General features: G+C 41.8%; 1 protein-coding gene across 2 annotated transcripts in view; it reads right to left on the reverse strand.

Moving 5' to 3' along the window:
* syk (spleen tyrosine kinase) overlaps positions 1–13,954 on the reverse strand; it is a 138,755-nt gene that overhangs the window by 12,835 nt on the left and 111,966 nt on the right. For both annotated transcript variants that reach the window (XM_078214362.1, XM_078214361.1), the window contains 5 exons: positions 11,059–11,149; positions 9,795–9,972; positions 9,054–9,257; positions 7,419–7,608; positions 6,207–6,347 (listed from right to left, as the gene is read on the reverse strand). In XM_078214362.1, coding sequence (XP_078070488.1) covers positions 6,207–6,347; positions 7,419–7,608; positions 9,054–9,257; positions 9,795–9,972; positions 11,059–11,149 — 804 coding nt within the window. The remainder of the gene's footprint in view (positions 1–6,206; positions 6,348–7,418; positions 7,609–9,053; positions 9,258–9,794; positions 9,973–11,058; positions 11,150–13,954) is intronic.

Genomic DNA, 13,954 nt, shown 5'->3' on the forward strand with positions numbered 1-13,954 from the left:
AAGGAATAAGTGCCCTCACGGAGCCCTCCTCACAGATTCCTGGTACATCATTGGCGGAAGGCGGAAGCAATCAGAACCTTAATTAAAGGAATTGAGAATTGGGCAGAAGGCAATAGGTTGTTTAGATAAGAACAGGAAGTTGCAAAGGAAAATAGACATACTCGGTTAGTGGGCAAAACTGCAGGAAAAGGGTCATTTTAGAACCAATTAAGACTCTGTCACGTTGCTGTGGGTCTCGAGTTACAGGTAGGCAGGTAATATGGCAGATTTCTATCCTTGAAGGAAATTAGTGAACCAGGTGGGTTTTGAAGCAACCACCAATGATAGCTTTCATGGTCACCATTACTGAGACTGGCTTTGTAGTCCAGGTTTATTTATATAATTTAAATTCCACCAGCTGCCATGAGGGGGATTTGGACCCAAGTCGTAGAGCATTATTCTGGGCCTTTGGATTACTAGTGCAACGACAATACCACTGTACCCCATTGCCCACACATTTTCTAATGTGCGTGGGACTAAGGAGATTTAGGTGCCAAAGTCACTAAAATAGAATGCACAGGTACAGGAAGTAATTGAAACCTTTCTCAGTTCTGATGAAAAGTCACAGACCTGAAATGTTAACTCTATTTCTCTCTGCGCAGATGATGCCAAATTTGCCGAGTATTTCCAGCTTTTTCCCTTTTTAATAAAACAACTAATGCGACAATGAATTTTATCTCAAAAGAGTTGGAATGCAAATGTGAAGAACTGATGTTTCAGTTGTGTAGAGGCTTGGTCAGACTCCATCTGCAGTGTTTGTACCAAACCTCAGGAAAGACAACCTGGGCTTGGAAAGGGTACAATACAAATTCATCAGAGTGGTACCAGGACTGAAAAGATTAAATTAAGAGGATATTGCACATAAACCTGGTGGGTATATACCCTTGAGTTTAGAAATGTGAGTAGTGGTCTAAATGAGGTCCTTAAAGTGATTAAAAATGATTCCATTGGATAGATACGGAGAAAATCATTCCTCTGATGGGGGAATCCAGAAAAGAGGTGCATAATCTTCAAATTAGGCCCATTACGAGTGAAGTCAGAAGTATGTTTGCAGACACATAGTGGAGGTCTGCATTTCTATCCCCCCGGGTCAACTGAAATTCTCAATATTGAGATCAATGATCAGGCAACTGAGGAATATGCTGAAAAAGTGAGTAACTGGAGTTGAGGAACAGGTTACTGAGGTCTAATTGAATGGTGAGACAGAGCGGTATCATAAAGCCATACTTCATATCGAAAATAACTTTATTTATTTATTTGGCCAAAACCACTGATTGTGTTTTAAAAGATTGAACAACAGTATTCCAGCGACTTAAAACAGTGGCTACTAAGATGACAGAACATTTGTAGAGCTGTACTTTATAATTTCCAGAGCCAGTAAGCACAGAGTTGGGATGTCTAGAAGAACCCATCAAAGATTAGAGATCAGTGAATACCAACATCTCCTGACCCATTCACAAAACATCCAGGTAGTACCTCTGTATTCAACTGGTTGGGAAAAACCCATCAGATGCAATCACTTTGGACAATGAGCTATGACTGAGAAAGGAACTCGTCAAGCCATGGACCTTGAATAACATAGTAAGAAGTCTCACAACACCAGGTTAATGCTCCCTCCACCCACATTGTCTGTACCTTTAAGACCTGGCTGGCTTTAGGGATTCGCATTCTAATCAGTATTCTGTAACTTGATGTTGTGTCGCTGTGCACTGTTTGAGAGCACATTTCCACTCCATCTGACGAAGGAGCAGCGCTCCGAAAGCTTACGGTATTTGCTACCAAATAAACCTGTTGGACTTTAACCTGGTGTTGTGAGACTTCTTACTGTGTTCACCCCAGTCCAACGCCTGCATCTCCACACCTTGAATAACATGCCAGTACCATGTTTGGATAACTGGTCAGTTGTTGAGATGGATCATGTGATGAGCCAACTAGCATTTGTTTGTGTTGTGTTTACACCAGGCCTTGGAACTGAAGAAACAATATTCAGAAAAAAGGTCCTTAAGTGAACACACTCTCTCTCCCTCCATCCATCCTGTAATTTGAGCCTGAGCCCTGTCTGATGTTTGACCATCCACACACTGCAAGTAGTTTTTTGAAGAATCAACCCAGCAGCTGGTGCCTCCAGAAGAAAATATATAAATCATCTGTCAACATCTGGGAGTCATCTCAATCCAGAATCCTGAAGGACCATTGATCCCAGCCTGAGTTATTAATTTACATCATTTGTATCCAATTACTTTTCTTAGACTTTAAAGACTACTTAATCTATCCTCCCACTATGTGACTTGCGTGTGTAAGTGCATGCGTGTGTGGACTCTATGTATGCGTGAGAGAGAGTCAGAGCATTTTTATTATTTTTATTTAGGCCCGGGGTAAAGTATAGTAAATATTATGTTTAAAAGCTTACAAGGAAACCTGTCTATGTGTGTCTTTTACATTCACACTGAATTGGCAAGCTACACTTTATAAAAAAAATACCCTGCTGCTGTTAAACAAAGAGTGGGAAAAGAGGGGAGCCATTCTAACCCTTCTCACCTGGTCATAACTGGTCATAATTGCACGACAGAATGTATTACTTCTGTACCTATGGTGAAATGTGAGCTTAGAATTTGATTTGATTTGATTTATTATTGTCACATATATTAAAGTACAGTGAAAAGTATTGTTTCTTGTGCGCTATACAGACAGAGCATACTGTTCATAGAGAAGGAAACGAGAGAGTGCAGAATATAGTGTTACAGTCATAGCTAGGGTGTAGAGAATGATCAACTTAATGCAAGGTGAGTCCATTCAAAAGTCTGACAGCAGCAGGGAAGAAGCTGTTCTTGAGTCGGTTGGTACTTGACCTCAGACTTTTGTATCTTTTTACCGATGGAGGAAGGTGGAAGAGAGAATGTCCAGGATGCCTGGGGTCCTTAATTATGCTGGCTGCTTGACAGAGTCAATGGATGGGAGGCTGATCTGCGTGATGGATTGGGCTACAATCACGACCTTTTGTAGTTCCTTGCGTTTTTGGGCAGAGCAGGAGCCATACCAAGCTGTGATACAACCAGAAAGAATGATTTCTATGGCGCATCTGTAAAGGTTGGTGAGAGTCGTAGCTGACATGCCAAATTTCCTTAGTCTTCTGAGAAAGTAGAGGCATTGGTGGGCTTTTTTAACTATAGTGTCGGCATGGGGGTTGTTGGTGATCTGGACACCTAAAAACTTGAAGCTCTTGATCCTTTCTACTTCATCCCCATTGATGTAGACAGGGGCATGTTCTCCTTTACGCTTCCTGAAGTCGATGACAATCTTCTTCATTTTGTTGACATTGAGGGAGAGATTATTGTTGCTGCACCAATTCACCAGATTCTCTATCTCATTCCTGTACTCTGTCTCATCATTGTTTGAGATCCGACCTACTATGGCGCTGTCGTCAGCAAACTTGAAAATCGAATTGGTGGGGAATTTAGCCACACAGTCATAGGTGTATAAGGAGTATAGTAGAGGGCTGAGAACACAGCCTTGCGGGGCCCCGGTGTTGAGGATGATCATGGAGGAGGTGTTGTTGTCTATCCTTACTTATTGTGGTCCATGAGTTATGAAGTTCAGGATCCAGTTGCAGAGGGAGGTGCCGAGGCCCAGGTCACGGAGTTTGGAGATGAGTTTCGTGGGAATAATAGTGTTGAAGGCTGAGCTGCATAGGTGTCCTTGTTATCTAGGTGTTCCAGGGTTGAGTGCAGGGCCAGGGAAGTGGCGTCTGCTGTGGACCTTTTGCAGCGTGGATGTAGTGGATCCAGGTAGTCCAGGAGGCTGGAATTGATTCGTGCCATGACTAACCTTTCGAAGAACTTCATAATGATGGATGTCAGAGCCACCGGCTGATAGTCATTAAGGCACGCTGCTTGGTTTTTCTTAGGTACCGGGATGATGATCATCTTCTTGAAGCAAATAGTTGTAAAGAGAGGTTGAAGATGTCTGTGAATACCCCACCAGCTGATCCGCGCAGGATCTGAGTGCTTGGCCAGGTACCCCATCCGGGCCACTCGCTTTCCGTGGATTGACCTTTAAGAAAGCTGTTATGACATCTGCAATGCTGACCCCAGATACAGGTTCACACAAGGCTTCCAGGCTCTCGCTGACCTCTTGCTCAAAATGGGTGTAGAATGCATTGAGCTCATCAATGGAGTGGGACAAAAGCATAAGAAGCCTGGCCTCTTGGTAATAAGTGGCAGAACCTGGTGGAACCCTAAGTTTCATCTTCCACCGGAATTACTTTTCAAAAGTGCCAACACAGTAGCCCTCTGGGTAGATAGACACCCAAAATGCACCCCCATGTGTGTGCTCCTCATTTTGCATCTGCCAACCCAGCTCCCAGCGGAGAGAGTTGCTAAGTCATCTTTTATGAAACCAACTACTAAAACAAGTTATTTAACAGTTCTGCCAGAGGCATTGCTAACAGATTGTTTATATAACAACATTTCTGTGATTTCACTATTTACATTTTTACTACACTATTAGCATTGTGTGATAAAGAAACATGGATACAGAACAATCTTAAGAAAAGGAAGTCAATAATTAATACTTTGACAGCAACTGATGAGGCTTGATATTTTATATATTTTGACCGAAAGGAAACGTCAGTTGGGTTTATGTGAAGATGTCTGTTTTTTTGACAAAGTGCTTTGTACCTTTATTAATGCTAACAGTTAACTTTGTCTAAATTATAGCATTAACAATATGTAGGAGACTGTACAGTGGATCTGACAAAACAAATACTTTCATAAAAGCAATGGGACCATTCCTGCCTTTACTCCATATGACCTTAAGGCAAGGACACTAAAGCCCATACCTTGGTCTGGAAGTGTTTCCATTGCGAATCCATCGCGATTCCATTGCGAATCAAGGGATTAGTGGCTAATAATGCTCTGAAGGGTAACATGTACTCATTTTAGGATTGTTGGGACCCACATAGAGAGTCCACACTTGGATTGTAATGTGGGCCCTGCAGATGGGAAATGCTGCTGCCAAAATGCCACAGGATGCACAGCCAGGAGATCTGAGGGCAGAAGATCCTTTCATCACCCTGACCTATAGCCACCATCAATGGTAGAAGTGTGTAATTCTCTCCCACAAAACACAGTGGAAGTTGGCTTAATCACCAATTTTAAGCCTGAGATTGATAGATTTCTCTTCGTGCAATTGTATTAATAAACTTGGAGCTAAGGTGGGATGGATGAAGTTAAGACACAAATCAATCATGATATCATGGGCTGGTGGAACAGATTTGAGACATGTTTAACATGTCATTAACGAACCCCGGATACAATAGTCCGGGTTCACTTACCTTATTCACCTCGCTGGTCGAGGTTCTAACCGGCAAGGATCACAGATGGTCTTCACCAATAGGGACCAGATGTGATGGTATCACTGGTGGACCAGAGGTCATTGTAGCCCCGGTGGACCAGAGGTCATTGTAGCCCCCTGGGTGGTCAGGGGTAGGGAAAGACAGTGCCGATGGGGCGATGATCATTGGGGGGGGGGGGGGGAGCAATTGGTCAGGGGCGGGAGATGGGGGGTGATGTCTAGGATGGCAAGTTGAGGGGGGGGACGAAATTAGATGGAGCAGCAGTCAGGGACTCAATGTCCGTGGAGTGGGGGGTGGATGATGGGAGGTAGTAACTGAATGCAGTGTACACCGCATACTGGGAGATCGGGGTGTCTGCGCATTGGTGCCCCTAGAGCTCAGCAGCCGGCTTCTCAGGTGAACTAAGTTTCCAACTGGTGAGATTCACATTGCGGCTTCTGTATTGCAGAGTGCTGTAAATTACCATGATTTCATCTCACTGAAAAAACAGGTGAGAAAACCTACTGTTTTCTTGCCCGTTCGACACTTAGGGCGGGATTTTCTGGCCACGCTCGCTTCAAGACTGGAAAACCCCGCCCGAGGTCAACGGACCTTTGCATGATCCTGTCCTGTGCACCCTGATTCCTGTGGCAAGTGGAACAGGAAAATTCTGCCCTTAGAATTTTTTTCAGAAATTCTGCCCATTATTTTTTATAAATGGGAACATTAATTTTGACTATACGAAAACCCGCTATTCGATGATCTTTGGTGGAGGTATACACTGGCATGACAAAAGCAATATTCTTATATTGTATCAGAGGGAAAATGAACTTACTTTGTATGGCTTCATACCATAGGAAAATGCTTCCCACATCATCACACCAAAACTCCAGACATCACTTTTGCTGGAAAACTTGAAGAAGTTGATAGATTCTGGTGCATACCACTTTATTGGCCACTTGCCTGTACTTTTGGCCTACAGTGAATTTAAAAGGGGGGAAAAAAACAAGCTTTTGATTCTATAGCATTCACTATCCCTGCAAAATAACATGCAATGTCATAATATTCTACTTATTTTCCTACGCTGCACTCAGCATTAACATTGATCTTGAGTGCTAATTATTTTGAATTGGTTGTATTTAACACTGCCACTGCAAAAAGAAGATGGTAGGAATAGGAATATAGAATAAGATTATCATTCACCCATATAAGTCAGTTTTATGTTGGTGAATGGAACATGTTTTATTCAGTGACCAGACTAATTTTCAATCCAATGTGCATTCATCAGAGACTTAAGAGTGGGCTCACTTTCGTCACTGGACTAAGGCGAGTATTTTCATTTTTTAAATTAGATATTCCTTGTGGTCTTTCTCAATTTCCCATTATAGTCCATTTCTATAATCTAGACTGGGTTGAACACAAAATCATAAACAGAAGCACTCAAGGCAAAGTAGATACTGATTAGTGGTTGGAGATGAGCTGGGAAAGTGATTGAAGGCCTGATCAAAGGAATAGGTTCAGAGGAGACTTTTTATAGATTGGTAAAAAGCCAGTAAATCACAGATTCATAGACTTGCTACAGTGCAGAAAGCAGAGGAGTTTTGCAAGACAGTACGAGAATGTTAAGATCAAGCCAGTTGAAAGCTTTGTACCAAAAATGGAGTTGGGGGAAGTAGGGATAGGGGTGGTGCAAGGATGCAAAAGAGGCCGCGGGAGGGAGTGCAGATTGTGTACACTAGGATGTAGGGTTTGAGCAAATTGCAAAGTGGGGCATGATTGTGGAGGAATTGCAAATATAAAGCATTAAAGCGCATATATATGAATAGGCATGTGTTTTTAAAGATGACAGATCCATTGAGCGAAATACCTCAGTTTGCAGAATGTAAAAGTTTTCTCCAAGAATTGGCAAACTTTTAAACTAGCCAGAATCTATTGCAGATTTATTATGATGCCGCACAAAGATTTGAGCTTGAAGTCATTGAAATGAGAAATTATCAATGATACTTAGGAATGATTAAAATCAGAAAAGGATTTGCTTCCAACTTACTTTGTAGTAATTCTCCTCAGAGTTGATGGCCTTTGACAGGCCAAAATCACTGATTTTAGCATAATGTTGAGTTACAAGTAGAACATTCCTCGCAGCCAAATCCCTGTGAACGTAATTCTTCTCTTCCAAGTACTTCATTCCCATGGACACTTGATGTACTAATTCAACCACGTTGGTTATGCTAACATCTCTGAAAATGTAAGACATTTTTATTAAAATGTTGTTTGAGAAGTTAAAACAAAATAGCTTCATCGTCAAAGAATTACATATATTGCAAGGATTACAGAATTCAGATCCTAACAGCAAATTTTCCTCCTTGTGCAACTCAGATTTTGTATTTTCATTCCTAGTTTCTTGATGTATTTTTTTTCCTTTTGTACAGGCCAATAATGGCAGGGGTGATATCTGATTGGGATATGGTGCAGGAGCAGATACAGTCAACTGAGCTTTGGATTTGGTGAAGTTTCATTAATGTTTGTAAGTATGATGTCAGACAGGAGAACTAGTTGAACAGGGAGGTGACAAAGGTAGGGATGAGGTGAGCCATGTTATTGAAGTGGACTCAGTTTATGGGGTTACCTCTGAGTTGAGGATGGTCAAGATTAAAAGCAGTCTTTTTCAGCCTGTAACAATGCCATGATAACAATGCCAATGGATTTGGAAGGGAGCATAGTTTGTAGCGGGGGCCAAGGATGATTCCTTCAGCGTTCTCACTCTTTAACTGGAGGAAATTGTTGCTCATCCAAGACTGTATATCAAACAAATCAGTGCAAAATGTCACAGTAAAAGGACAATTATTAATCCTATGGCTCATTCCCCTTGTGAGAGGCACACATAAGAATACAGGTTTCAAACTGAGGTAAATGCAGGCCTCCCTATGGCAATTTCCATTTGCTTTGAACATGAAGAGTTGAGAGAGAGTCTGAACTTCTTTTTAAATGAATGGAATATAAAAGTGAAGTGTTGCTGCTACTATACAAAGCATTAGTAAGACAGCACTTAGAATAGTGCATAAAGTTTTGGTCCCCTTACTTGAGGAGGAATGCAGTTGCATTGGAGGCGGTTCAGAAGAGGTTTGCTAGATTGATTCCAGGGATTTTATGGCCTCGCTCGCCCCGAAACCATGAAATCCTGCCCAAGGTCATGTTCTGCCCCTCGCCTGCTCCGATTCCCATGGCAGGCAGGGTAGTAAAATTTGGGCCGAGGGGTTTGTCTTACAAAGTGGAACTTTGACTATATCATATGACCTGTTTATTGAACTGCATGATACGTTCAGGATTGCTACACAAATGGGCTCAGCAAAGTTTAGAGGGAACAATGCTTCTAATTCAGAAGTTAATTCTGCTGGGTCAGCAATTCTCCAGGTAACTTGTTATTTGGCTATTCAACAATAACATAGTAATATTCCTTATAAAGAACAAATCTAAAAGGATTTGAAATTGAAGTTCAATTTATTCAGATTTAGAAGCAGATTCATCCAGATTAACCATGTCAAATTAACAAAATTTTAAATTCATAGCACGCTGTATTTGAATATGTGATTGAAACCTCTATACTGACAAACTTGCAGGCAACTACTTGAGTGATTTATTTTAAACTGAGGCAGCACAACATGCAAAGAAAAGTTGAACTTACTTGTGAGCCTGTAGAAATTTGTTCAGCTGGCCCTGCTCCGCGAGTTCCATCACCAACATCAAACAATCCAATTCACAAATGCCAATCATGCGGACAATGTAAGGGTTATCAAGCTGATGCATGAAGTTTGCCTCTTTCATCAGCTCATCCTTTACTGCAGGATCATTACTCTTCAACACTTTTACTGCTACACTTATATTTTTCCTGTTAAAACAAATTTTAAAACGGGGTGAATTTTAACTTGCAAAGGTAAATTGGCTTGGAGCAAGTGGTGGAGGGAGGAGGGGTTAAATGGGTGAAGATTTACAATGTGTTGGAAAGCCAAATCCGAAAACTTCCACGTTTAACTGCGGTAAGGTTGTACGTCAGCAAACATCTGGAAAAAGTAGGTTGCCAATTTTGATCAATTTGATCTCCATAAACCAATTACCCTAATAATGACATATCATTAAACTAATGCAATGCTGCATTTTCTTCCTTAATCATGAAAATATAATTTGGAATAATTGATTACCCATTATAATAAATTATTGGATTAAACCCTGTTTAATGCTCATATGCTTTATTCGTTAGTTTAAGTTGCAGAATAGGCGTCTGACAGACCTTGAGAATGAAGTGATCCAGTGATGGCCCTTTAGCTACCTAAAATAGAACCATTAGGAAACTGGAAATATCTTTTATTTTGCCTTCTATGTATTTTGTCTCTCGTCAATGTGTTTTATCTAACTCAGAAATACTTACTTCCTCATTCTGTAGACTCCTTTCTTTACTGTACCAAAGTTACCAGCCCCAAGCTCCTTTTCTTCCAATGTAAGGCAATCATTTTTCAAGTATAGCGTCTTTCCCTGCAGCTCATCAGGGTCGGCATATGGGCTTTCATAGACATTGGTGTCCATAGGCATGGCATCTCTTCGAGGACCTGCGTTATGGCAGAGATGTGTTCAATGCTGACTGTTGTTATGTTAATATTTATATTGCAGTTATAAGTTTGGCATGAATAGCATTTGTTTAGTAGAGTGATTTGGTGGCACCTAGTTATACTGCTCACATGATGGTCTCTGATGACTTACATTATGTACATGCTTAGCTTTAGTTATTGAGTTTTCAACAACCAGCGAAATTTCTAATGCGAAAAGGAGAGCTCTTTAGGGGTTCTCCAAATCATTTGCCGTGATTTAATCAGAAAAATTATATCTCTGCAGATCTTCTGCTGAGGACAATCAGGAGAACCCTCACATGAAATCCCCATGTGTTTTTAGAATTAACAGTGTCTTCCTGGCTCAAGTCCCCATTTAAGCATCACTTCTGCAGATAAAACAGAAACATTACAGGCAGGTAACCTCCTCATCTTTATTTTTAAACTATTTGTTTGGCAAGCATAAAACAATACCACGGAGTGCATTCTCCATTCAATACAAGACAGCACAGTTAGTGGAGGCACAGACTAGAGAAGAGGTATTTCCCCAGGGTTACAGGGACTGTGGGTGGGGGTAGAGGGTGGAATGGGAAGAAAAACACTGGCTGCTTTATTTGAAGAAAGAGTGTTAATGACAAATCTATCATCCCAATTTTAATTCTGTACAAGTGGGCGTTTTTTAAATCAACTAAAACCCCATCCCATTTGTTTAATTCCCCATCTATGGACATGGAGACAAAATATAATGGAATATTTAAATTAGGACGTTTTGCAAATTAAACAAAACGCATTATAGAATCCCTGCCTTGCCAAGAATGATCATTTAAGCCATGCAATGGAAGATGTGAATCAAATCAATTCATCAAAGTTGATGTAATAATCTGACACCTGAAGCCAGCAGGATGCAATATTGGCAAACCCCTTCTGAAAACTACTATGACAGCCAATGTCAAGCTAACCAAGGGAATGAAAACAGCCTCATTTGCATATTTTTGCAATAGTAACATGCACTTCTGTTGCACAGTGAAAATTTCACTTTTTTAAAAATAGTTGGGACTGTAAATAATGGAAAACAGTATCATTGCTCACCTGCATTTGCTCCTCCAACCGCCCTATTGGGCCTGGGCATGTATGGGTTAAGATTGGCTGCACTAACAGAACGATCAGCCATGGATGACTTCTAAACAAATATAAATCAACAATAATGAATAGGGCATATTTAAATGTATTTAATAGTTAGTGAGAGAACTCTTGTTATTGTCACAGTTAACAAAGGGGAAAGAAATCTCAAGACCATTTCACTCCAAGCATGTAAATGAAGCATGTGCCACAATTGCTGTCAGTGCCTGATATGCCAGCTCAGTGTAGGAAAGTGGATGAAAGCAGAAAGTGGAGGAAGAACGAGTTACCCTGAGCATGACTAAAAGAACATTTACCACATTTTTTATGTGAAGAGTTTTACTGAACTACAATTTATTTCTGTCTCATTCCACTGACCATAGAATCATAGAATCACAGAATCCCTACAGTGCAGAAGGAGGCCATTTGGCCCATTAAGTCTGCACCGACCACAATCCCACTCAGGCCCTATCCCCTTAACCCCACGTATTTACCCTACTAGTGCCCCTGACACTCAAGGGCAATTTAGCATGGACAACCAACCTAACCCGCACATCTTTGGACTGTGGGAGGAAACCGGAGCACCCGGAGAAAACCCACACTGACACAAGGAGAACATGCAAACTCCACACAGACAGTCACCCAAGGCCAGAATTGAACCTGGCTCTGTGAGGTAGCTATGTTAACCACTATAACACCATGCTCAGAAATATAAAATCAGAAAATCAGGTTCAAAATAACATAAGTGGAGAAGTTTTGACTGTGACTAAGTTTGCATCTGAATTTCTTGATGGATTAGTGAAAGCTACTCTGGTGGGGATATATTACTATGAGGAATGGATCTTCCTGACACCATCTCAATTTACCCCCATCCCCATGTACTTTACAATTTCTCCCTGAGGCATTATCAAATTTATTTCCCGCAAAATAAAATATCTGATATTCAGCTATATTCCCAGTTTTTCCCTGTACCCTAGTAAGCACACATTAAGATCCCTGCCTTTATTTTCAAATCCTTGTCTTGTCCCACTCTAATTGTATCCATGTTGGAGTGTGGAGTGTGGAGGAAACCGGAGCTCCCGGAGGAAACCCACGCAGACACGGGGAGAATGTGCTAACTCCACACAGTGACCCAAGGTCGAAATTGAACCTGGATCCCTGGCACTGTGAGGCAGCAGTGCCAACCACTGTGCCACCGTGCCGCCCATAGTCTTTGTGCCTGTTCTCCTTCGCTAAAGGCTCAGACATTGTGAGATTTTTCTGTTTAAATGCAAGTTCTTGCGCACTATTAGGCTTGTGGAACTCTTGTTCTTTACTCAGTAACTTGGAATTAGGCCATTTGAATCTTTAACGGAGGGAAGTATCTGAAACTGGACCTTATCCAAGTTCATCCTGAGGACATGCTTAAAATATTAAAATTAATAATAAAATAACTTTTGCTCTCTCCGGCAGTCATTTATTTTGCCATCCATGTTATATTTATGAGACAATAAGTCCAAGAGGGTTACCAAAACCAGGCTGGTATATCTGGTAGAATAGGATTTTATTGACAGGCAGCTTTCTGTTCAATACTGAGGTGAAGTCTCATTCTCCTGTAAAGTGCAGCAGAACTTTGAGAATATGCATGGAATTGATAAAACAGCCACGCTCATACTGATAGTAGAAAGACTGTTTTTGGGTTCAAAAGTTATGTTTGATGCACTATCTTTAACATATGTGACAATAGAGGGCAGCACACAACCATTTTTATATAACCACCAGGGAGTTAGTTCCCTCTTCATATTAATAACTACTCAAGTCTATGGGTCGAATTTTCCCTTTGGGAACTAAGTGGTGTGGTGGGGGCAGGGATGGGGAGTATTTCTTGCTGCAGAAGCTGCTGCGAATTTGCATCATATTACACGACTTTGGCCTCATTAATTAATTAATCAGCAGTGGGGTTCCTGATATTTTTTGTGGTGGGGCTGGCTGGACGGTGTGTGCCCCGCAGTCATATCCGGGCACCTTTCAAATTAGCTTTTAATAAATTATTGATGAGGACACTCAGGTCCCTTTGTACATCTAAACCTTCCAATCTCTTACCGTTGAAGAAATACCCTGCCCAGCCATGTCTCCCACCAAAGGGAATAACCTCACATTTTTCCACATTATATCCCATCTGCCATGTTCTTGCCCACTCACTGGCCTGAATTTTCAGGATGGTGGGCGCTTGGTGTTGGCAGGGAACACATCCCCACCGACTCCAGCAGCCCTGGTGCTATTTCACGCTCCAACAAAGACTGTCGGCAGAAGGCCAAACTTCCATCTGTGGATGTCCCATCATGGAGAGCTGCCAGCCAGTCATTCCAGGAATAGGACTGCAGTTAGCTGCCTGGACCTAGAGGAAATGGAAATGGTCGGAGTCAAGGGAAAGGGGTAAGGGGGATAGTGGTTGAGGTCTCAGAGGATAGGTCTGGAGGTCTGGAATGAGTGGTGAGGGGGCCGGAGGACTGGAGGTCACTGGACCCTGAAGGGGCTTCTAATGAAGCAACCACCTCCCATGGTCCAAGATCGACTTTAGTTTATTTCCAGTCTCCGCATTCCACCATCCTCCCCACTCTCCCCAGAACTGTCATCTGCCCACCAGCCTAAACATTGAGGCTGGGTGGGAAAAGGCCTACAACTGGCCACATAAGGGCCTTAATTGGGGTGAGGGCAGACTTCCCATTATAGGCCTTTGCCCATTCCTACGTTGCAGAAGAGGCTATCTGGTCCATCCAGTCTGCACCAACTCTCTGACAGAATATCTTACCCAGGCCCTTTCCTGTGCCTTATCACTGTATCCCACACATTTACCATGGCTAATCCATCTAACTTACGCAGAAAC

The sequence above is a fragment of the Mustelus asterias genome, chromosome 6 (genome assembly GCF_964213995.1).
Source record: "Mustelus asterias chromosome 6, sMusAst1.hap1.1, whole genome shotgun sequence".
Taxonomy (NCBI): Eukaryota; Metazoa; Chordata; class Chondrichthyes; order Carcharhiniformes; family Triakidae; genus Mustelus; species Mustelus asterias.